At 37.3% G+C, this 26,403-nt stretch overlaps 1 protein-coding gene across 2 annotated transcripts in view; it reads left to right on the top strand.

Annotated features, from left to right (window-relative positions):
- The window catches only part of RBBP8NL (RBBP8 N-terminal like), a 68,835-nt gene extending 51,718 nt beyond the window's left edge, over nucleotides 1-17,117 (top strand). The window contains exons 11-14 of one of the 2 annotated variants that reach the window (XM_074288783.1): nucleotides 2,803-2,923; nucleotides 10,104-10,165; nucleotides 10,472-10,601; nucleotides 14,584-17,117. In XM_074288783.1, the coding sequence (XP_074144884.1) occupies nucleotides 2,803-2,923; nucleotides 10,104-10,165; nucleotides 10,472-10,601; nucleotides 14,584-14,729 (459 nt within the window). In that variant the 3' untranslated portion in view covers nucleotides 14,730-17,117. The remainder of the gene's footprint in view (nucleotides 1-2,802; nucleotides 2,924-10,103; nucleotides 10,166-10,471; nucleotides 10,602-14,583) is intronic. The other variant, XM_074288784.1, reaches the window with a different exon arrangement.
- The last annotated feature ends 9,286 nt before the right edge of the window (nucleotides 17,118-26,403 follow it).

The following is a 26,403-nucleotide window of genomic DNA, read 5'->3' as shown; positions in this document are numbered from 1 at the left end:
CTATACTCCATTGTCACCTAGCCCATCCCCAAGTTTGCCCTGAGGTCTAAGATGCATCCCCTCAGTAGCTTAGACTTAGATCTTAGAATAATAAAATGTGGCAAAAATGTGAGAGGACAAATAGATCAATTCATTAATTTTACAGTGAAGAAAAATGAAGCATCAAGTAAAATGGTATATAGCTAGTCTTGCTGGACTTTATGTCAGAAGACACATTCACATCCTGGGTCTGCTACCTAATAGATGTGTGATATTGGATAGATGATTCCATCTTTCTTAGTCTCAGATTCCTCATTTGTAAAATGAAAGTAATACTTTATCTCATAGGAGAAGTTATGAAGAAAGTGCTTTGTCAATCTTAAAGTGATTTTTAAAAATGATAATATCTATTTTTTCATAGCTGCATGTATTTTAAACAGTTTTTTTTATTTTGAGTTTCATGCCCAAAGGCCTATAAAACTGTGCATACACTTTGCTCCAGCAAGACCACTATTAGGTCTGTATCCCAAAGAGATTATAAAAAAGGAAAAAGGACCCACACGTACAAAAATATTTATAGTGGTTCTCTTTGTGGTGGCAAAGAACTGGAAATTGCAGGGATATCCATCAATTAGAGAGTGGTTGAACAATTTGTAGTATATAAATGTAACAGAATACTACCACACTATAAGAAATAATGAGGGGGCAGCTTGGTAGTAAAATGGATAGAATACTCACCCTAGAGACAGAAGTACCTGAATCCAGCCTCATATACTTTTTAGCTGTGTAATCCTGGGCAAGTCATATAACCTCAATTGCTTCCCAAAAGGGGGAGGGAGAAGAGAGAAATAATGAGCAAGCAGATTTCAGAAAAACCTGAAAAGAGTCAGATGAACTGATGCTGAGGGAAGCGAGCAAAACTAAGAGAACATTGTACATAGTAACAGCAAGATTCTTCTCAGAAATATAATGATCCAAGAAAAATTCCAAAAGACTTGTGTGATAGAAAATGCTCTCTACACTCAGAAAAGAACCTATGGAATCTGAATGCAGATAAAAGCATACTATTATCACTTCTGTTTTTTGTTTTTTATTTCTCATGGGTTTTTTTTCTTTTGTTCTGATTCTTCTTTCACAACATGACTAATATGGAAATATGTTTAGCATGATTGTACATATATAATCTATGTCAGGTTGCTTGCTGACAGGAGAGAGAGGAAGAGAAGGAAAGAGTGAGGAAAATTTGGAACTCAAAATCTTATAAAAATGAATTTTGAAAACTGTCTTTACATGTAATTGGAGAAAAGAAAATACTATTAAGTAGGGGAAAAAATAAAGTTTGGAGTTCCAAATTCTACATCTCCCTTCCTTCTTTTTTTTCCCCTCCCTGAGAGAGTGAGCAATCTGACATAGGTTATCCATCAAAACATTCTGATACTGGCTAAAAAATAAGTGGTGGATCAATAGAATATATTAGGTACAAAATATAATATGTGATCATAGTCATCATACCCAAAGATCAACCCAAAGATCCAAACTTTTGAGACAAAAACTCAATATTTAACAAAAGCTTCTGGGAAAACTGGAAAATGCTATGTTAGAAATTAGGTATAGAAATAGGTAAAAATGGGAACATAATTTATACATAAAAGGTATAATAGTAAAGCAAATTAGGAGAGTATGGAATAGTGTACCATAGTAAACATTACAAAATAAAAACTAGATAATTCTGATTATACAAAATTTTAAAGTTTTTTTTAAATTTTTGCCACAATTATCTCTGATAAAAGCCTCATTTCTCAAATATATAGAGAACTGAATCAAATTTATAAGAATATAAGACATTTCCCAACTGATAAATGGTCAAAATATATGAACAGGCAATTATCAGACAAAGAAATCAAAGTGATTTTTAAAAAAACTAATTTTTTTGTTATGTGACAGAGCTGGAAACAGAGCTTAACTCCTATGACTCCAATTCCTGTTCTCTTCTTGGCCTGTTTGGTCAATAAGTTTTCCCATATTCTGTAACCCTACCTATCCCCATGTGTTCAGTATTGTAGTACCTATACTCAGAAGAATACATACTCCCTGTCCTGGGAGAGCACATGAGAATCCTCATCCTTGTCCCTCTAACAAGCTTTCCACACAGGAAATACTAAGTGTTAATTGCTTAGCACCCTCCTTATTCTTTTTGCCATAACAGCTATGGGACTTAGGGACTTTGAGACTTAGAGACTAAATGATAGCACTGTTTAAATTAAAAAGAAAAAAAAAAACAAAACACCCTGATGTGCCTTCAGAGGCCTCTAAATTTCTTCAGTTATGCACTCTGGTTTCTAGACTATTGTATTGATTGTTCTTTAAATAAATAAAATTTTCTGTGCCCAAAACAATGTCTCACAAGACTCCTTTAAAAAAAAAAAAAACTGAATCAAAGGAGCTTAGTGCCTAGAATTAGAAAAACCCTTGGTGAGCTAGTCCTTAGGGACTTAAAAGTCATCCAGTGTTACAATATGGCCTAAGTTCAAATCCTAGCTCTGCCACTCAAATTTATGAACCTGTTTTATCAGCTATAAAAATTAGGGGTTAGGCTTCATATAAAATCCCATGAAAAACCTATAAAAATATCATATATCCAAGGGACTGTCCTTGAAATAAGAGTGAGCATGGAACAACCGCTGAATGTTGCCTGGCCCTGTAGCAGGGACACCAGGGAGGGTTTCTTTAAGCCCCAGGTTTGGAGGGCTCAGCAGCTTAAATCTGGAAGCTTTCAGAGCACTAGAGATCCTAAGTACTGTTGTCATCTACTTTATTTCATAGGAGCGAATGCCATCTCCGCAAGGTCATCATCCCAGCAAACTCACTTCAGATGAGGCTGAACATGAAGCAGGAATCAGACTGAGGTTGTCTCTCCGGAAACAAGAAGCAGATGTTCAACCAGGTAATCCTACTAGTAGTCGCCAAAATAACAAAGAAAGAGGCACAGTGGACAGATTGATGGACTGGAAGTCTAGAGAACCAAGATTCAGAATTCTACCTCTGACACTTAGCAGCTGGGTGATCCTGGACAAATCATTTAACTTATTCAGCTTTCCAATAACAATGACTAGCATTTATATGTTCCAGGAATTGTATTAAGCTCTTTATGATTATTATCTCTTTTGATCCTTACAGCAATCCTTTAGATGGTTGCTATTATTACCCCCATTTTATACATGAGAAAACTAAGGCTGATGTAGGTTAAGTGAATTATCCAGTGTCATCTAGCTAGTAAGTATTGAGATTAAATTTGAACTTGGTTTTCCTTACTCCTGGCTTGGAGCTCAATCCACTCTACCCCCTAGCTGTCCCAAATTTAAATGGAATTTGGAATAGAATAACGGAAATATGAAATGGAAAATGGAAAAACAATAATGGAAATAATAATGCCTATAATATTCTTGGTTGGTATGAAACTAAAATGAGATAATATATACAAATCTCTTTTTTTTGGCTGAGATAATTGGGGTTGAGTGACTTGCTTATGGATCATACAGGTAGGAAATATTAAGTATCTGAGGTCAAATTTGAACTCAGGTCCTCCTGACTTAAGGGCCAGCAATGCAAATCTCTTTTCAAAATTTAAAGCATTATGGAAATGTTAGTTATTATTTTTAAATAGCTTAATTTGGCATAGTGATTGGATAGCAATAAGACATTCATTTCTTGTTGTTTTCAGATTATATTTCCAATTCTGGGGCAGCTCTGAATCCTTCCCCCAATCATGATCTTTGCTAAAATGTGAAATAATTGCTTAATGCATAATTATCTTTGCCACTTATTCCATGGATGACCATGGATTGCCATTTTCTCTTTTCTGGACCTCAGTTTCCTCAATTATAAAATGGACTACATGATCTCTAAGGTCTCTTAAAGCTCTGGATCCTATAGTCCTAAGAGATCTATTTATTAAAGAACTTTGAGGATGTCAGAGTGACAATAATTGTTCCTATTTTGTTGCATTTTATATACATGATCTCAATGGATCACTTAGAGGTAGGCAAGAATAAGAATTTATTTAGACATTTATTTGTGACATGTATTTAGAACTTTCAAGTTTGCAAAATGCTTTTTCTATATCATTTCATCTGACTTCATAACCACACTATAAGTTAGATATTATAGGTATTTTTCCCATTATAAAGATGGGAAAACTGATCATGTCACAAAATGAACAAAAACTGGGGATCAACCTTATTCAATCTGCTTGTTGTCGATGAAGATAAAGGCATAGAGAATAACACTTCACAAATTTGCAGAGGAGAAGACTGAAAATGAACCTGATAAAATTGCAAAATAGTTTTGGATAATGTCATAAAGGTCATTGATTTTGGACAGTTTATCAATATGAGTCATGATTCATCATCTGTAAGAGAAAAAAAGAATAAATCTACATTACCTGTCTCATATGGGCATTGGGAAGATAAGATGACAGAAAGGTAAACATTTTTGGAAAGGAATGAGTGCTTTATGTTTTATGTAATGAATGTTTTATTTTAAAAATGTAAAGTGTTATACAAATGCCATGTTATTGCAGAACCAAGATACACCTCATTATGGGTAGCTTGAATGGCTTAGCTATTTCCCTAGTTGGTGAGGAGAAGCTAGAAGGCCCTTCCAGTTCTGGATTTCTGCATCATAGTATGTGATGGAGACTCTAGAATCCTCCTACTTCTTCCCTTCTGATAGTAGTCATTCTCTGAACCTTCCCCATGTTGTTATGGCTAAATCATCTCCCTTTATACCCACTACCTAAGAGCCAGACCAAGAGTCACATCAAGAGATGTGGCCTAGGACTGCTTTGGTCACTGCCAACTCACTATGTAAACTGAGCCTTGGGTCTAGCAGGAAGATCCTGAGGAAATCAGGAGATCGGGATTGGAGGTGTGGCCACGCTGACCCTTGGAAAACTGGGAAATTGGGAAAGCTTGACATGTTTAAGCTCCTTTTTCTGAGCCTGGGGTCTTTGTCCCTTGTTCTTCAAGTTCCCTCCCTCTTCCAACATTAAAAAGCAGCTGTCAAAAATGGAATGAATATATTCTTTTACACTAAGATGACAATGACATGTTAATGAGGAAACTTCTCTCCTGGGTCCAGACTTGGTTTAACCTGATATTATATTCCCCAAGTGGGATGATTCCCTATTCCAGTTCAGCAAGGTGTCTAAATGAGCAAGGCTACATCCCCTAAGAGATGGAGAGTAGAAAAGTGACTGTAAAATTAGGATAATTTTTATTTTTATTCTATTTCAGTACAAATCAAGTGAGACTATGACTAATAAAGGCTCAATTCACTCTAAGACATTTTGCACACCATTGTGAAGTGCTATATCCTAATGAGACAGAGAGAAAGCCTGTTATTATCTTCTAAATATATTATGAACCTACACACTGTATCTGCTATCCTAGCTTCATGAAGACAGAAGCATTGCCAGAAGGCTGGCATCCCACTAAATTATGACTATTTGGGGGAAGAAAGGGGAAGGCATAGCACTAAGGCCCAAGAAATAGGAAATACAAAATAATCCCCATTCTTACATGCTCCTCTCTCCCTTCTGCTCCTCTAGTGATGAAGCAGGGTACAGAAGGTATTGTTTACACAGTTCTTATACCATATACAAATATTAATTTAATTGTTCATATTTTTAATGTGAGCTATTTGGCAAAGTGTCAACGAATTGACATATTGTTGGAGGAACTGAACCACATCCATATTGACATTCTGGTTATGAAAGAAACCAGACATAATCGAGGACATGGATGACTGGAAAGGGAAGTGGACTGCTTATAGAGTAAAAATGAGAAAAAGTAGTCAGTCAACAAGCATTTATAAAGCACCTACTGAATGCCAAACCCTGTGCTAAGCACTAGAAATACAAAGAAAGTCAAAAGACAATCCTTATTCTCAAGGACTTTCAATCTAATGAAGAATACAACATAAACCCAACTATATACACAAGATATATACAAGACATATTGGTGATTGTCAACGGATGAAAAGTTATTAGCATTAAAGGAGTGGGATGGGAAAGACTTTTTAAAAATTTTTTCCAATTACATATAAAAAAAATTTTGACGCTCAATTTTTTTAAGTTTTGAACTCTAAATTCTCTATTCTACTCCACTTCCCCTGCTTTAAGAGGTCAAACAGTTTTATATATATATATATATAAAACACATGTAAGTAAAACATTTTCATATTAGCCATTTTATTAGCAAAAACACAGACCAAAAACAAAACAAGAAAAATAAGGGCTTTTTAAAAAAGTGTGATTTGATCTATTTCAGACTCCATTAGTTCTTTCTCTGGAGGTGGATATTATTTTTCATCATAAGTCTTTTGAAATTGTCTAAGTGATTGTCAAGCAATGTCGCTGTTACTGTGTACAATGTTCTCCTGGTTCTACTCATTTCACTTTGCATTAATTCTTCTCTAAGTCTTGAGGGAAAGAATTCTAGAAAAAAGTGAGATTATAACAGGGTCTTGAAACCAGGAAGTACATTCTATGTTCTTTTAGTAATTACTCTGGCAAGTTAATTAGCAAAGTGAATACTTTACCAACCTGATGATAGAAATCAGTGTAGCAAAGATATTTGAAAGCATGCTATCTGAAGATCAGCTGAAAAAACTAAGAACAGTTAACCTGGAAAGGAATTGATTCAAGGATGACAAGACAGCTGTTTTCAAATATTTGGCCAGCTGTGCTGGTACATGCCTATAGTCGCTGTTCCTGGGGAGGATGTAGATATTGCCATCACTCTGGTATAAGTCCTCATCAACTAATACCTGAACTAGGCAAAAGCCTGCTGCATAGGCTCAGTGTTTCAAGTCTTCCCTTCCTCCAGTCCATCCTCTACTCAACTATCCAAATGATTTTCCTAAAGTGAAAGTCTCATAATGTCCCTCCCTTTCCCTATTGCCTCCAGAATCAAAAACTCTTCTGTTTGCCTTCTAAAGCCCTTCTTCACCTGGCTCTTCCTATTTCTCCAGTCTCTTTACATCTTGTTCCCCTCTACATACTATACAATCTAGTGATTCTACTTGCCACTCCTCCCTCCCTTTTCACTACCCCATGTCCCCCATGCCTGGAATTCTCTGCCTCCTAAGCCCCTGTCTCCTAGCTTCCTGGATTCCTTCAAGAATCAACTAAAATCCTGCCTTCTATAAGAAATCTCTTTCAGTCCTTCTTTATGTTAGTGACTTCCCTCTGGATATTAACTCCAACCTATGATATCTATATCTTGTTGACATTTTGTTGTTTATATATTGTCTCCCCCTTAAATTGTGATTAAATTCCTGAATGGCAGGGACTGGGTTTTGCCCTTATTTGTATCCCTGGTGCTTAGTACAGTGCCTGACACCTGATAGGAACCAAATAAATGTTTGTTGACTTAAATTGTTGGGTTTTGTTTCTAAGAAGATGAGAACATTTAAAGGGCTAGGCAATTTCCCAAATGTAATCTAGTCTACTCTTCCTGCTACTTAAAATTTTTTACCTAATTCAGTATACATCTGTGATATCTAAATTATTGGAGCAGTTCAATGGGCAATTCATCCAACTGCAATTAATCTGAATACTAAACATTCTTAAGTTATTACTGTGGAGGTTGTTAAGTTGAACTCTTATAAATGATTGTGAATTTTATTTAGGAGATCCTGTGATTCAAGTCAATAAGCATTGAAGTTACATACCCTGTCCTAAGCACTATAAATACAAAGAAATGATTTTTTAAAAACAGCCTTTGTTCTCAAGAAGCTCATAGTCTGATAATAAAGACAGCATGCAAATAGCTTTGTACAAACAAGATGTGGCCAGGGCATTAGACTATTCTGACTCCATGGTGTGAGAAGGATATTGATAAGCTATAAAATATCCAAAGGAGAGAAACTAGGATAATGAAGAGATTTGAGTCCACATCATATGAGAAACAATTGAAAGACATTTTATTCTAGAGAATAAAAGCCTACAATTCTATAAATGTGATAGAGAGAACCATCTGCATCCAGAAAAAGGATTGTGGGAACTGAATATGGATCACAACATAGTGTTTTCACCTTTTTTGTTTTTATTTGCTTGCTTTTTTCTCTCATTTTTTCCTTTTTCATCTTATTTTTATTGTGCAGCATGATAAATGTGGAAATACATACAGAAGAGTTGCAAATGTTTAACATATATTGAATTATTTGCTATCTAAGGGAAGGGATGGGGGGAGGGAGGAAGAAAAATTTGGATTTTGCAAGGGTGAATATTGAAAACCATTTTTGTAGCAAAGGTTCTGACAAAGGTCTCATTTCCAAAATATATAGAGAACTGACCCTAATTTATAAGAAACCGAACCATTCTCCAATTGATAAATGGTCAAAGGATATGAATAGACAATTCTCAGATGAAGAAATTGAAACTATATCCACTCACATGAAAGAGTGTTCCAAATCACTACTGATTAGAGAAATGCAAATTAAGACAACTCTGAGATACCACTATACACCTGTCAGATTGGCTAAGATGACAGGAACAAATAATGATGAATGTTGGAGGAGATGTGGGAAAACTGGGACACTGCTACATTGCTGGTGGAGTTGTGAAAGAATCCAGCCATTCTGGAGAGCAATTTGGAACTATGCCCAAAAAGTTATCAAACTGTGCATACCCTTTGACCCAGCAGTGCTACTACTGGGCTTATATCCCAAAGAAATACTAAAGAGCGGAAAGAGACATATATGTGCCAAAATGTTTGTGGCAGCTCTTTTTGTTGTAGCTAGAAACTGGAAGATGAATGGATGTCCATCAGTTGGAGAATGGTTGGGTAAATTATGGTATATGAAGGTTATGGAATATTATTGCTCTGTAAGAAATGACCAGCAGGTGGAATACAGAGAGGCTTGGAGAGACTTACATGAACTGTTGCTGAGTGAAATGAGCAGAACCAGAAGATCGCTGTACACTTCAACAACAATGCTGTATGAGGATGTATTCTGATGGAAGGGGAAATCTTCAACATAAAGAAGAGCCAACTCACTTCCATTTGATCAATGATGGACAGAGGTAGCTACACCCAGAGAAGAAACACTGGGAAATGAATGTAAATTGTTAGCACTACTGTCTATCTACCCAGGTTACATGTACCTTCGGAATCTAATGCTTATTGTACAACAAGAAAATGGTATTTACACACATGTATTGTATCTAGGTTATATTGTAACACAAGTAAAATGTATGGGATAGCCTGTCATCAGGGGGAGGGAGTAGAGGGAGGGGGGGATAATTTGGAAAAAAGAATACAAGGGATAATATTATAAAAAAATATATAATAAAAAATTAAAAAAAAAGAAAACCATTTTTGTGTTTTGAAAATAAAAGGCTATTATTTTTAAAAGAAGAAGAAAAAAAAAGGAAGAAGGAGAAAGAAAGAAGGAAGAGGAAGAGGAGAAGAACCACTTAAAGGGACATAAAAGCTCTACTCAACTATCTGTCATATGGAATAAAGATTAGGTTTGTCATTGTGGATAAAGCCAGCTTCCAATTGAGAAGGATCTGGTTTCAAGTTCTACCTGACATAAACTGACTGTGTGACTGAACAAATCATTTAATTTCTCAGTGCTCAAGGCAACTCACAAAGGAAATAAACTGAAGAGAAAGTTCCTACCTGAATTGATAAAGGAAATTTCTTCACCTTCAAGTTCCTTAAATACCTGCAGGTGCATAGCCTATAAAACCAGAGATTCAGTTCCTATAACCTTATCACTTTTTGGCTCCATGGGGCAGAATTAGAAGCACTTGTAGGAAGCTATAAAGAGGCCAGCTTGGGCTTAACAGGATGGAAAACTCCCAAACCATTAGCACTATCCAAAAGTGGAACAGGCTTTCTTGAGAGGTGATAGATTCCCCTCATCCTAGATCTTCAAGTCAAGATTCACCAACAACTTGTTGGGTAGTTACAGCGGGATTTCTATAGTAGGTGATTCTAAAGAAGGGAAAAACCCATTATTGCAATGAAATAATATGTGGACCTGAACAGCTGACCTTCTAAGCCATTGTTCACTAAATTTAAGCGCCTGACATTCTTTCTTTTGCCTTGCAGACACTAACCATGCTGAGTCCTCGAAGCCCGAGTCTGATGAGCTGGATACCTCAGACAGTGAGGTTTGTTCTGAGACAGGGGCACCACAGGGAAAGTTTCATAAGAATGACCTGGGAAGATAACAAGAAGGGAAGGATGAAATCATAGTTTGAAGCCAGAGGAGCTGAGTTCAAACCTCAGTTCAGCTGTTAATTGTGTGTCCCTCTCTGAGCCCTAATTTACTCATCTATAAAATGGGGTTGATTGCACAATCTCTAACTCATCTAGCTCCAAACTCTATGATTCTATGACTTAGGATTAGAAGTCCTAACCTTTTCTGTCCTAACCTTTTCTGTCCTAACCTGAGCAATATCTCTCATGTGCTTCAGGTGGCTCCTAATTATGATCCAGGAACCAACCAAGATCCTCAAGGAGAAGACCTAAGGTATTTTTGTGTGAAGGATAAAATACAAGGATTGCCGAAGAAACGGAAACGGGGACAAGATCTGTGGAGTAAAGGTATAAGGGAACTTATAAAATTTAAGGGAAGAGGACCCAGAGTTAAGAGCTGGCTTTTCCAAGGGAGTGAAGAACATTATTGGAGAGAGAGAAGGGGATGGTAGGGGAGAAGGATAGCGAGGTCTCAGGTTGCTACTGTTATTTCTGGTTTCTAATCATGTTTGAATTTATCTCCTAGCAATTCTGGATATATTTATCATCTACCTACTCAGAGTTGTAGCTAAAACTATCTGAATTGCTGCAAAGCAGCCCAGTATGTATGTTCAACTGAACAGAGCCAGAAATGAGAAAATTAAACTTCATAAGCTATAAAGCACTATGAACATATTCTATGCCCTTCATTGAATGTAAGTGCCTTAAAGGCAGGTATTGTCTGACTTTTTTATTTATGTGCCTGGTATAGAGTAGACATCTTAATAAGCATTTGCACTAGAGATAAATTAAGGGAAAAAAAAAAAACACCTGGTCCTGGCCTTTAAGAAAATTACCTTCTATCAAGCAGGATATATCATACCATGCTACCCTTTCTGGAACAGCTTTCTCACCTGTAAATGAAAGGGTTGGCTTGGATGATCTATAAGGTCACTTCCAGCAGAAGTGAATTAAGGCATTATGGAAGAGAAAGAAAGGAAAAAAAATTAATGGAAATCATATATGTGAGATCAAAAGGTTAAGGTGTTACACAAAGAAATTTGCTATCGCCTTTATCCTACTTTGTAACAAAAGTTCCAAATCAAGTGTCAGAAACTGTTGCCGGCCCCTTCCCAGAATGCTGGGGCCCAAACCCCTGGGCTTGATGGATTAGGATCTGAACTTTTTAAAAGCGGAAGAGCCACAGAAGGTGAAGCCTGACTGTTTGTTCCCACCACAAGAAGTTCGTGCTGCTCAAACATTTGCCTAGGGTGATACTATTGGGGTTTGAGTTCCCTGTGATAAGACACGGTCCCCTGTACATTGGGAACCCCACGTATCTCTCCAATCCAGGGAACTTCCTGCTAATGGTTAGCCGCGGCGGCTTGGCAACCGGGACTCTGAAAGAGCTCTCTTTCACACATAAGCTAATACATGCGAGTCCCTCAGTGTTTATCCAAGCAATACCCAGAAACATGGATTGACAGCAGAGGCCACACACTCCACAATAAGCTATTGACATTTGAAGAAAGCTTTTATGCAACTCCTGTTTATTTTCCAGACCAGCTGTAGCAGTTAGACTTTCCAACAATGGCATGGGTTATACAGCTATTTCCTACTGGTGAATAAGCAGAAAATTGTCCTTGATAAGACCAAGCTTTATGCAGCCCTGAACTCAGTAACTGCATCCTGCCTCATCATGCAAACCAGATGTTTTGCAAAAGGGTACAGACAGGCCACAAGGGGCCATGGGTGGGGAAACTGTGGGTTTATTAAGTCAGTTCTTTGCTTTGGCACAGTTTGGGGGCACTGGCAGGACAGTCCTAGTTTTATCTGTGCAATTTTAGTCATGATGGATTTTCCTGAATACATAGGACAGTGAATGGGCTCAGCCTCTGACATGGAGTTTGGTTTTTAACTTCCTTTTGCGCATTTTAAATATTTTCTTTTTTAGTCCAAATGAGTATTTTTAATCAGTGTGGGTAATTCCCATTGTGGAAACACCCTTCACTGATGGAGATCAGCAACTCATTTTTAACCTATAGTTTAAGAGAGCGGGGGTACTGACAAATTATGTGACTTACAACACATCTATATGGCACAGTAGATAGAGTGTTGGGCCTAGGGTTAGGAAGACCTGAGTTCAAATATAGCTTCAGAAATCTTAGTAGCTATATGACCCTGAGCAAGTCACTTAACTCTTTTGCCTCAGTTTCTCATCTGGAAAATGAACTGGAGAAGGAAATAGCAATATCTTTGCCAAGAAAACCCCAAATGGGATCACAAACAGATAAAACTGAACAACCATCACACAGCTTATATATATATCAGAAACCAAATGTGAACAATGGTCTTCTGATTCCTTCCTTTTAATCGACTCCTTCTTATTTAATGAAAATATTAAAAGAAAAAACCAATTGTCTGTTACCAGGATAGGACTCCCATAGAGCTAGCTTCATTGTAACCTGGAAACCACACTGGGAAGTACTGTTCATGGGTCTTGGCCACACAACTGCTCAGTTCTTTGCATAGAAAGTGCCCACAAGGTAGAATTTCCAGGTCCTCACCCACGTACATCCAAAATATGTGCCCCTTCCAATGTGAGAAAGTCTTCCCTAATGTCTTACCAGCAAACTCCTGGTTGTTTTGGATTTGGGGAGAGAAGGAGGGAGGAAATTGGGGTTAAATGACTTGCTCAGAGTCACGTGGCTAGTAAATGCCTTAGCTCAAATTTGAACTCACAAATTTTCCTAACTTTAGACCCTGCATTTTATTCACCCAACAGTTGCCCCATGTGGTTTGTTTTTGTTTTTGTTTTTTGCCCCTGGTTTTAAGGGACTCTGCAGTCAAGAGATGTAATTTAATTCTGAGGTTACAACAGTAAGGATTACCTCCCTGAAAGTAGCTGCCTACACTGGAGATCTGGAACTTGCCACACAGGAAGCATAAAGGCCCAGTAAATGCTACTAATCCCTTATTTTGAATTCAGGTATCTCTTCAAAGTTAGCCAAAACCTTCAAAGGAAATTCTTCCTGCCCAAATGCCCTAAGCACAAAGTAGCAGAAAAATAAATGGCTATGGCCTTACACCTGTTATTCCTAAGTAGTCAGGGGAAATAGTGACAAGACTCACTGAAAATCGAATCATTTTGGAAGAAAGATGCCCAATCTATATTGTCGAGCCACCCCTGGAACAGAGAGTTTTAGGACAAGGAGGAAAACATCTGATGTTTCTATCAGCCAATGGAAAATCAGCGAGGGCCCAGCACCAAAGGGATAAACACAACTTCCAGAAAAAAGCACTGCATTCTGTTTCTTCTGATTCTAAATCCAACACCACTTTCCACCATACTAGGTTGCTTCTATATGCTTTGCATGATTTTCAGAAAGATGACCCTCCTATGCCTTTAGAGTTTTCCAAAGAAGATTGACTTGTATTGTTAGAATTTGGACATTGAATGGGTTTTCTTGACATCTGTTTCTTTAGTAATTGGTCATCCAATTGTCATCCAGTTCCCAAATTTGATTATCAAACTAAGGCAATAAAAACCAAATCCTGTAATAAGACTGATTTAATATTTTTGAGTGGAGGGAATTTATGCTCAGATATGAACTGAATACAATGGTCTCTCCTAGCTTTAAAATGCAAAGATTCTGTATTCCTTTCTCGTCAATGCATCCTACCTCAGGAAGATACATTTTACCTGAATCAATGCCTATGTGTCTGGAGGATAACATCCCTTCAGAAGTAATTGTCACCATAGTCCAGAAGACTGCCTAATGCTTATTGACTAAGAACATAAAACTAGGTATCTGGTTGCATTTCCCAAAAGGATTCCCAAAAAGATTGTTTAATCTGCCCCAACCTTACGTGGCACCAATTATAGAGCTCTTTAAATTAACAAGCTTCCTATCTCCAAACACTCTTGAAAGAATTGGATAATGGATCATTCACAGCTTAGTATAACTTAATTTATCTTAATTTATTTAACATCTGGCCAAGAGTTTCCATATAGAAGGCCTAGAAGTTGTGATTGAGAAGATAATTTAGAAAAACAAAGCAAAGTGTGAGAGAAGACACTGTATGGGTTGCTTTGGGCCACCAAAAAGCTCAGACTTCTGAAGAATAGGCAAGCAGGATTGCTAGACAGTAAGGAAAATGTGTGGAAATAAAGTGAATGGGTGTCTGCTGAGCAATTTGTCCTGCCCAGGGGAAGATCCCAGCCCCAGATCTGATGTAGTTTAGTGTCTATTATTTCTAGCATTTCTCACATCTGACAAACTACATAGCCCTTTTCTGAAAGTTTTCCTTACCCTGGTGTTAATTGCAGTGTCTGGCTTTTTGTTTGCAGCAGCTAAGAAGTCACCAAGAGGAAGAAGGAGAGTGAAAGGTGTCTTTGCCCAGAATGAAGAAGAGGAAAGCCCAAAGGAAGAAGATAATCCCAGTCCTGCTTCAAGCAATGGAGCCTCAGAGGAGACATCCATGAGTGGGCCATGAGTGTGAATTCAGGAAGTTTTCTTTTCATTATGATACACAAAAAAGGAACTTGACATAAAATGGCCAAGTAACTAGTATATCCAAACCCCAAAGTACCAACAATCTTGGATTATGTGAATTCCCATTCCCAATCCTGGATTCCACCATCACTACATACTTCTCCCAGGAGATAAGAGTAAGTTTAGCGAGGGCATTATAAAGGCTTGGTTTGGGGGGAAGGAGGAAGAGTAAAGAAGGATCATTTTTTAACCAAAAGCACAAACCACCTCAGCAAGAAAAAGATGGCACAAATTCACCTCTCTGTCTTCCACTCTTAAGTAAAATGAGCATATCCAATCTTTGATGGTAAACTCTGAGGACTATGAACAAGTACTTGGAAAGTCTTACATGAAGTAAAAACAGTTTGATGATTGAGCAAATATTCCCGGGAAAAGACAGGTTTGCAATGGATGTATGAGATTCAACCATCCTCTCAGCATGGAGAATTTTTTTTTCTGCTTAACTTCTTGTCCAGTCTTCAGGATGCAGAAAACTTAGAGTCCAGCAATTAACATTTTATCCCTGGGGAAAAATCAAATAGCAATTGAATGAATCTGGGAGGTGAATGACACAAGGCTTCAGACCAGGAAAACCTGGAACAGAGAAAGAAAAGAATAGAAGGTTCTGCTATTCATGTCTCCGCTACTTTATGAAGGTAGAGATACTCATCTGTCTTCCTCTCAAAACAACAGGAACACAGTGGCCACTGATGGGACAGAGAGATGGCTGGCTCTTAAACCCTCCCATCTCTCTACTAGACAAAGATCCTATGACAGTCCTCAGACTGCATGTACCTGATGATTCTGCCAACTCTCAAGTGTCCAAAGGTACCAATTGAGAGGAAGATCTCTGAAATCCACATATAATCCAGAAGTCTTGTTATAGTCAAAAGATTTGCCTCTCTCATAGTTAGCAAGTTTTGATTGTGCAACTTCTTTGTGCATCATAATATCCATAGTCCTATGTTTATCTGCATTCTAAGAGAGACATAATCATAATCTTCCCCGACTCATGGGGGGGGGGGATAAGTAAACAATGTAAGATACAATATAGCTCAATTCAACAAACTAAGGGCTAAATAATGCTGGGCAGGTCAAAGAGGATCAGAATTGTTAATAAGTCTTTAAACAACTGAAAAACATCATGTGCATCTCCGTGGCCAAAAATGAAGCCATTATTGGTAAAGGCCATATTTTTGAAGACCAGATTTTTAAGTTAGTCAAACCCTCATTTTTGTCCTCTAGACCTCTCAAGAACTCTGTCAAAGAAGGCAGAAGGAGGGTACAGTCAAAGTTGAAAGATGAAATACTATTAGTAAAAACTAAGAAATTAGGAAATGAAAGATTTTTGGGGGGATGAGAGGATGGGAAGAATGATGAGTTCAGTTTTGGCCATGTTGAGTTAGAAGTGCTAGCAGGACATCTTGGTATAAATAAGCAAGAAGCTAAAGAAAGCTTCCTCACGAGAGATGTTCCAACAAAATCTAGATGGCCACTGATTAGGAATTTGTAGAAGTAATTATTGTTTGAGTATGAATTGAACTAGATAACTCTGACCTCCCTTCTAACTGAAATTCTGTGGTTCTGTGAGGAAGGGAGTACATGGTGCCTAGATGTCTCTCATTTTAGATTAAAAAACCGTATTATGCCACAAAAAAAGAATCAAATTGAGCTTTACAAAAGGATGGATGCGCTTATAATTATGGAAGGGGTCTCAGAAATCACTTAGTCCAATCCTAACAAACCATGAGTTTTTTTTCTACAAAGGAATGGTGTCGCCTTTGCTGGGACATATTTTTCTACAGAAAGGTTTTAAATGATTTTGTGTAGTTAGAAATGACTTGGTTTCTAAAACTCAATTTACAGGCAAGATTTGAGCAACAGTTCTATCGTGTAGATTAAGGAACCCTTGTAATTAGCCCAAAACTGGGCGGCTAGAATGTAGAGAATGGGAAATATACTGTGTCTGGGACACAGTATAACAATGGGTGTTTTTCTCCTAGTCTGGGTCTGCCACCTAGTGGAGAAGTTTGATAATACTGTATTTTACCAAAGCTAAAAAACATAGAAAAGTCATAGTCAAGCTAATCAGATAAAACTGAAGGTTAATCAGAAAAGAGAATCAATAGGTAGAGTGCAATTAATTCCAAAATGGTGGGCATTAGACAGTAATTCTGGGTTTTCTCTTAATTTTCGTGGTCCATAGGCTTGGAGGATATCCAAGAATCCTCCTTGTTGAACATTTTTCTCAATTCAAAACACTGTGATATAAAATTCAGTTCTGTGCTATGTTCTTACCATTGAAATGATGTAAAGAATTTTTTGAAAATAAAATTTCATATATTTAAAAGAATTTAGCCTATATCCAATTGCTTGCTGTTTGAAGGAGGGAGAAGTTAAGGAAGGGAGAAAATTTTGGAACACAAAGTTTCACAAAAATGAACATTAAAAACTATCCTTACATGTATCTGAAAAAAATTAAATCCCTACCAAAATATTCTGAAAAAAGTAAGAAAATAAAATTTCAAATGCAAGCCAATATGACTCAGAATCTGCAGGTTGGAAGGAATATTACAGGATATTAAGTCATCTTCCCACCCCATGCAAGTATCCTCTATGACATGTCTAATAGAGAGTTATTCAGTCTCTTCTTGGATCCATTCTTTGATGGGAAGGGCATTATCCTATGAGGCAACACATTCAGTTGTTGGTCCTTTCTGATGATTAGAAAGCTCTTCCTTACACTGAATCAAAATCTGCCCTTCTGTCATTGCCACATGTCTATCACAAGTCCTGTTTTCAAGAGCTATAGAGAATATGTGTGTGTGTGTGTGTGTGTGTGTGTGTGTGTGTGTGTGTGTGTGTGTGTGTGTGTGTAAAATTTGAAAGCAGAAGTGTGGTGCAGTAAAAAGAATAATGGATTTTGAATGAGAGGACTTAAGTTCAAAGATCAGTTCCCCTATTTACTAATTATATGATACACAGAAAATCACTTAACTTCTCTGGGTAAGCAGTAAAATGAAGAGATTGGATAACATAACCTCTAAGATCCCTTCTAGCTCTGAATCTATGAGCTAATAATTGAAGGAAGCTTAATGAGTAAAATTAGAAGAAGCTGGCACTGATAAACATCAGCAAGGATGATGCGTCCTTGTCCCTCCACCTACCCAAAATACTTGCAACAGCATACTTGGGCGGGAAGGGGGGGGGAACCAATTTTTCTGGGAAATATTGAAGGCCTATGGAACCTGCTTGGAAGCAGACTCCAGAGGTTCCATAGGTTGTTAACATCTTCAGCTGAAATTTCACTTATGCCCAGCACTCTTCTAGACTTGAAAGGGAAATACAAATCAAAGATGAGACCTTATACTCAGCGAGATCAAACTACAAAGAATATAACAACAAGCTATCAGAATTAAAATTAATAAGAATGTATGCATAACAAAAAGTGCTATTTAAATAGAGATTCTAACAAAAACAAAAGCACAACATGAATCCTGTTTGTCTTTCGTTTATAGCTTCAATGGGCAAATTTTTCATCGCTAAGACACGAGTGTATGCATAATGGGGTTCTTCATACTTAGCAAACGTGAAAAACAAACTTAGTCTGTAAACAAGAATATGTTCAAAACCTTTTCATTATGATAGAAGCTGCTAGAGTTTGGGTATAACCTTGGAATACTAGAAATAAAAATTGAGGGAGAGGAGTATGGTATATTTAACACAGAATACAATGATATAATCCTAATTGCAGGCACTGTGGTAGAGTGGAAACAGCATTACATTTGTGGTTGAAAAAACGGAGATTCAAATCCTTGATCAGGAACATATTAGTTTTGGTCAAGTCCCTTCCTCTCTTTAGGCCTCAATTGCCTCCTCTGTAAAATAAAGTTATACTTAATCACTTCCAAGATCCCTTTCAGTTCTAAATAAATTATGTGATCCTATCACTCAAAAAAACAAATATAAAATACTCTGGCATTCAAACCCTTTATAACTCACACTGCCACCTGTCCAGAATTCTTACCCCTGATTCTCTTCTTCCCTGCCTTACTCATGTACTTTTTATCCATGAGACTGGCTTCCTTGCTAATCTTAGGACAAAAATATTCCATTTTCCAACTCCTTGTATTTTCCCTGGTTGTCCCCCAGGCTTGGAATTTTTCTTTTTTTTTTTTTTACTAGTAAGTGGATTCACTAAAGTATTATGGCATCCATAGGTTAAGTTCCAAATATGATTCCCATAGTAGAAAAGTGACATCTTTTCAGGGGAAGAAAAACAACTGGGCTGGAGGCAGCTAGATGACATAGAGGATCTGAGTTATATCCAGCCTCAAACACTTGACATTTACTGAACAAATCAAAAGAAAGAAAGAAAGAAAGAACGAAAGAAAGAAAGAAAGAAAGAAACAAAGAAACAAAGAAAGAAAAACAAAGAAAGAACAAAGAAAGAAAGAAAGAAAGAAAGAAAGAAAGAAAGAAAGAAAGAAAGAAAGAAAGAAAGAAAGAAAGAAAGAAACAAAGAAACAAAGAAACAAAGAAACAAAGAAACAAAGAAACAAAGAAACAAAGAAACAAAGAAAGAAAAACAAAGAAAGAAACAAAGAAAGGAGAGAGGGAGGGAGGGAGGGGGAGGGGAGGGGAGGGGGGCGGAGGGGAGTTGGAGGGGAGGGGAGGAGAGGGGGAGTGGAGGGGAGCGGAGGGGAGGGGAAGGAAGGGAAGGGAAGGGAAGGGAAGGGAAGTGAAGGGAGGAAGGAAGGAAAGAATGAAAGAAGGAAGGAAGGAAGGAAAAAAAATCATAATATGAGGTGTAGTGACCAAATCCACTTTGGAGGACTAAGAATTATTTGATTTGACCAAAGTGGACTAAGGATTATCTGATTTGACCAGTGCCATTTGGCACCACTTTGTCTTTCAATTTTTTTTTTTTAATAAGATGTAGATATAAATACTTTGGCTACCAGCTATTCTCCCATAGGACCATGGCTTGAAGACAATCTCCATATTCCAAAATCCAGAGCTACCACAAGACACGACCCTTTTGCCCATTTAGAGATATCTAAAGAATCATAATATGAGATATAGTGACCAAATCCACTTTGGAAGACTAAGGATTATCTGACTTGACTGTAAAGGGCTAGAACTGAGCAGATGTAAGGTGACCTAGCACAGTAGGGCTAATTATCAATTGGACAATTCTCTATTAACATAAGCTTGGACAATGACCTTCCCCAACTATTCTGTGCTGCATCAGTGGGTGTGGACAAAGAAAGAAAAGAGAGAGATGAGAGGGTGGAGTAAGGGAGGGAAGATCACTCTTTTGGTGGTGGAGAGAGAGGAAGGAGTTGTGGAGATTGCTAGATCTAATCCCCGGACGGGCTTTGCTTATTCTGACTCTGGCTGATTCTAAGATATCCAGGGTCTCAACACTTGACCAGTGCCATTTGGCACCACTTTGTCTTTCAATTTTTTTACTAAGATGTAGATATAAATAGGCTACCATATGAGTAGAGGGAACTATCCCTGATAGCTAATTTTTAAGAGTCCTACCAATCTTCCAAGCATCTACAAGAAGCCCTGAATAATCAGGAAACAACCACAAAGATCTCCTGAAAACACATTGCACACTGGAGAGCATGCTGGAGTTCTTCACTCACCAAGGACCAATTCAACCACAATCCAAGGGAACCAAAGAGCTGAACACAGTGGGAAGCTAAGTCTAGAAGGCAGAGCCCCCTACCCCAAACCATCCAGCTATTAAAAAAGTATGAGAACCAAAAGTAATGAAAAACTATAAATTCTGATTCAAGAAAACACAACAGATGCTAGAAATGATCTCTACATTCCCAAAGTGCAAAATATGGTTTCATGTTAGATTTTTTAAATTCATCCAATCCATTGTCCCATTAAGACCCTCACCCCCATACCCACCCACTATAGCCTGATGTGTAGATTCCTAGTTTTCTTCTTAAATCATCTTTAGTAACTTTCCTCTCCAGGCAGGTGTCCTGATGCCTGTGCTTCAATTACTCCATTTATCAAATAAGAACAATAAAATCAACTCTTTATTCCATTTACAAAGCTACTATGAAGACAAATGAGATGCTAGCTATTACAACACTTTAAAGTCTTTGGTTGTAAGACTTATAAATACATCAATGATTACAGTATAATGATGGAAGCAAGTACTCATATAAATTCCTCGATAAATGCTTCCTCAGTGAGAACATTAATCATGAAAGGAGTAGGTTATTAGGTCATTCCAGAGGGCTGACCTTAGTGAAACCAGGAATCATCATCAAACCTTAGACCTTATTGACCAGAATAATTCCCCCATCAGGAGTCTCTCCCTTCTTTTCCTTTCCCTTAATTCTCTCCCCAAATCCTTGGGTAGCCCAGACCCAGTCCCTTGCAATCACATAGGAAGCCTGTTCACATTGCTTGAATGATCTAGGAATTACCAGCTCTAATTCTTTCAGTGAGATGGAACAACACCAGATCTAATTATATGCCCTGACTCTGTATCCTAAAGATCCCTGACACTCTCTTCTGGTTAAATAGACCCTGTTACTTGTCCTATTGCTATATCCTTAGGACTTCTAGACATCTTCATATGCTTTGCTGAATTTTCTTGTATGTGTTATCTCTCTCAATTAGTGTGTGAGGTCCCTGAGAGCTTTTGCTCTTCATATTCCTAGAACTAAGCAAGTACTTGGCACAAAGTAAGTGCTTAATAAAGACTTGTTCATTCATTCATTGATTCATTTATTTGTCAAATTCCCAGAATCTTAATTGATTTCCTCAAGGGACCTGTCTTCAGCTCTGTCTTAACACCCCAAACTAAATTACCCTGATTCCTAAACTGAGGGATATAGTGATAAATTATTTTTTAATTACATGCAGACAAAGTTTAATTTGCATTAATATTTTCTCTGAGACTTTCTTAAATATAAAATAAACAAAATAAAAATTCAACCCTGATTTGTATAGTTTGTTGCTTTCTGAAGTATAAATACATTAAAAATGTATCAGTCCTCAGGATCCTGTACAAACTGGCTCCAGCACGCCCCTGTAACCTATCACGAATCCTCAAGACTGTTGAATTTTCCTGGTCAACACTAACTTGACTCCCTAGACTCAGAGATCTGACATGTAAGCTTTATCATTACCACAGCTTCATCTGTCTCCTTTCCTAGTACCAACTTTCCTCTTCCTTGTTGTACCTAAGCATTCCAAATCACAGGTACATGTTTTCTATGAAGATATATAGGTATATGTGTATATATGTATATAGGTGTGTATGAATACATGTGTATATGAGTATATATGTATATATCTACATATCAATATACATATACATAGATGTAGATAAATAGATATCGCCTACTAAATGCTGTGTCCTGAGAAAATGGAACCAAGTAGAAAGTGGTTTTTATTGCCAGTTGGTAGAAAAGAAAAGGGATACTTCCCAGAAAGGAATAGCTCAAGAAGAGCATGACTACATAAAGGAAGTCAAGGTAGCTGATTTTTAGAGGTAAGCAAATACCAAGTTCAGGTAATAAGCCCTGAAAAGAGCAATGAGTTCTCTTCTATCCTGAGGCAGCTTGAAGGCGGCAGTTTTTTTCTAATAGGGAGACATCCGGATTTCAGGACTGGTGTTTATAAAAACGACTCATTTCACTATTTGGAAAGTTGGTTGTTTGGGAAGCAGGGAGAGGAGAGAGACATACTAAAGACTATGTAGCTGAAGGTCTAGGCTTCCTGGGGAGGTTTCCTGGACCGTGTGTCCCTTAGCATGTCAGGCTGTGTTCCAAGCTGTCCAAGAACTCAGGCATAAAGAATGAAGAAGGGCTTGGACAGCTATGGCACTATTAACTTTGGACAACATGTGAGCCCTTCCCTAGTTCTCAGAGATTGTGGGACTCTGACCAGATGATACAAATGTGTTCCCACAGGCTCCTAATCAACCAGCCCTGAAATGATTTGCACTCTCCTACAGAGACCCCTGGAGAATCAGAACTGCACTGCTTACATTGCTGCTCTAGCCAGGGCCTCATCACTACAAATTCTCCAAAAGCCAGAGTCCATCTGTAGAGACCAGCAGATTAGGACCCAGAAGGTCTTAATCTCATTGTCTGGGCACATACAGGCAGTAGCCTGTTTTCCAGTAACACAGGGAATCCCATGAAGCCAGGGTTCCCAGTGCTTGAGAAAATGTGGCATAAGCCCCTAAGGCAATTTAATATATTCTCTCACACTTTTCTTTTAGATTTATTCTTGTTCAGTGATGTCCAACTCTGTGTGACCCCATTTGGGGTTTTCCTGGCAAAGGTAGTAAAGTAGTTTGCCATTTCCTTCTCTGGCTCATTTTACAGATGAGGAAACTGAGGCAAACAGAGTAAAGTGACTTGCCCAGGCAGGGTTACACAGCTAATAAGTGTCTGAGACTAGACTTGAATTCAGGAAGAGGAGTCTCCCTTATTTCATATCTGGCATTTTATCCGCTATGCCACTTAGCTACTGGGATTTATTCATGAAGTGTTTACAATATCTATAACAATAACTTTTGCCCCAAAAAGAACTAAATTAAAATTTATATTATGTAATTACATTATAAATTATAAAATTTATACCTATAATTATGAAAACTAAAAGTCATAAAACTCTGATAAAAAAAATTATTAATATTTTATGTAGGTCTATAAGAATTAAAATCCAGCAAGACTTGAAATGCTTACTATCATCTGCAAGATTTCATATATAAATTAATCTTTGTAAGGAAAGAATCACTTCAGATGTTACTTTCTTCTCTTCTATGATCAGTACACCGGCTATATACAGAAACTCTGCTAAATGTATATAAAGTTGAGAGATAAGGGAGGAAAAGAGAAGAGAAAAGAAAGGAATAAACGTTTATGTAGTGCCTATTATAGACATTGTGCTAAGCACTTTAAATAAAAATAATATCTCATTTTATCCTCACAATAACCCTGGGAGACAGAAGCTATTATTATCTTCACTTTACAGTTGAGGCAATTCAGACAAACAGGTTTAGTGACTTGCCATTTCCTTTTTCAGTTCATTTTATAGATTAGGAACTGAGCAAACAACTAAATTGTGTGACTTGTTTATGATATAGACAATGAAGCTGCTAGAGAGTTGCTTCCAGGGTTTTTACTTCTTCTTTACCAAAAGTACTCCTCTGCCTTTCAGTCACAAGGGAGTGGAAAGCCCAAGGGACAATATTATTTCCAGCCCCAAAGGATCAGAGAACCAAAGGAAATATTGTTTCTGGTCCCAAATGATCAAGGGCTCTTTTTGGAAAAGACCAGAATGTTGACCAGGAGAGCAATGAATACACATCTCCCCAGATCACACCACCTTAGAAGCACCAGAAAAGTTCCAAGCTCCCAATACTAACTCTGAAAACATGAGTACAAAAAAGCCTGAAGTTTAAGATAGTGCCCCTCCCCTCAAATTTTAACATAAAGTTCCCAATTAAGTAATAGAGTTTAAAAAAAAAAAAAACCCTGACAATAAAACATTATTATAGTTACAGGGAAAATCAAGACACAAACAAACTCAGGAGAAGATTTTAAAAAGTCAAAATAGCTACAAGTAAAATCTCAAAGGAAAATACTAATTGGACACAAACCCAATAAGAACTCCTAGCAGAGCTAAACTAAGAATGGTATAGGAAAAACTAGATTAAAATGAAAGCAAAGGAAGAGCATTATAAAAAGCAACTAACAACTTAGTTTTTTTTAAAAAGCACTCAAAATATTGAAGAAAGCAAGCACCTTAAAATTGAAACAGAATTAGACAATGGAAAAATAAGTACAAAAGCACACTGAAGAAAATAATTCCTTTAAAATTAGAATTGGAAGAGGATTCTGGGAAGATGGCAGAGTAGATCAGAAAATACCAAACTCTTCAGCTTTCTCTCCAAAGCAAGACAAAATCACCAGGGGGCAAGGTAGAGTGATTAAAATAAATAAGAATTGGGGCAGAGCAGTGGTTTTCCTGGGACAATTAGAAAAAATCCAAAGAAAGATACCAGAACAAAGTTTTGGTCCATGTGAAGTATAAACACCTCCAGGCTAGTTCCACTAAAACAGCAAGTGGTGAGCCCTGGGGCTGAATGGGCTGGAAGGTAGCCCCAGCTCCAGCAGACAGTGTGAGAAGTCTGGAGTCTGAGTCGGGAAGATTGAGGGAATCTCTGCTGATAAAGAGTGCTAGATCCAGAAAGAACCAGCAGACATCCTGTGAGTGTAGGATGATGGGGCAGGGAGGCATTCACAGCAGGGCAGGGCTCTTGCTTTCAGATTCCAGGAGGGAACTAAAGGAGGACCTGAAACTAGAGGCACCATCTCCCAGACCACAGCTCTAGAGATGATTAAACTAATAATCTTCGATATTTTATTTTTAATAAGCTTGCAAATGAGAAAGAATCCAACCATAAAAAGTTAACATGGGAATAGAGAAGGACAGTGTTCATCTGCAAAGGATATTGCAGCAAAAAAAAAAAAAAAAAAAAAAAAAAGGACAATCAGTATAGTAACATACATAGATGTATATGAATATATAGTGTATGACTATATATATAAATGTATATGTATATGTGTGTAAGTATATGTGTGTGTGCATAAATATATCCATGCTTAATTGTAACCTTCCTGAGGAAGTGGGGGAGAGAAGAAAGGGAGAAAAAATAAAGTAAAAAAAGCACAGCAGAGACAAACAAAAAAATCCTACAAGGAAACAAAGAAAAGAGGGACAACTCTGGACACAATATGGAGTATTTATTATAATCTTTCTTGAAATGGAAATTTATTTTTTCATATTTTGAATACTTGTGTTCTGCTGTATACATGACAATTTTTTTCTATTTTGAATTTAAGTTTTAAATAAATTTAATTTAAAAAAAAGTTAGAATTGGGCGTGGAAACTAATAACTCCATGAGATATCAGAAAACACTAAAACAAAGTCAAAAGAATGAAAAAGTAGCAGAAATGTGAAATATTTCATAAGAAAAATAATTTCTCTGGATAATATATTGAGGAGAAATAGTTTAAGAATTATTAAATTCTTTAAAAGCCATGATCAAGGTAAAAGAGCCTAGATACATCATATTTCAAGAAATTGTCAAGGAAAATTATTCCAATGTCTTCTAACTAGAAAGTAAAATAGAAATTAAAAGTCTCCAGTGATTACCACCTGAAAGAGATACCAAAATTAAATTCTAAGGAACATGATAGCCAAATTCTAAAACTCTTAGGTCAAAGAGAAAATATTTCAAGAAACCAGAAAGAAACCATTCAAAGACCACATAGCCATTATCAGGATCACACGAGATTTAACAGCTTCCACTTGAAGGAGTGTAAAGCTTAGAATATGATATCCTGGAAGACTAAAAAGCTAGAATTACAACCAAGAATAACCTACCCAGCATAAGAGAGTATAATTACTTGCACCTAATAGTCTATAAGAGCTATAATATACCTTTTCTTTCTTTTAGGCCTCCCTCTCTTAGAACAGATTTAGTTTTAGCTCTTCCTTAGATTTCTTCCCCCCCCCCCGCCCCCCCCCAGGCTGGGGTTAAGTGACTTGCCCAGGGTCACACAGCTAGGAAGTG

Source organism: Sminthopsis crassicaudata, chromosome 2 (assembly GCF_048593235.1).
Source record: "Sminthopsis crassicaudata isolate SCR6 chromosome 2, ASM4859323v1, whole genome shotgun sequence".
Taxonomy (NCBI): Eukaryota; Metazoa; Chordata; class Mammalia; order Dasyuromorphia; family Dasyuridae; genus Sminthopsis; species Sminthopsis crassicaudata.
Note: the sequence above shows the minus strand (reverse complement) of the source record. Positions and strands in the feature narration are given on the sequence as shown.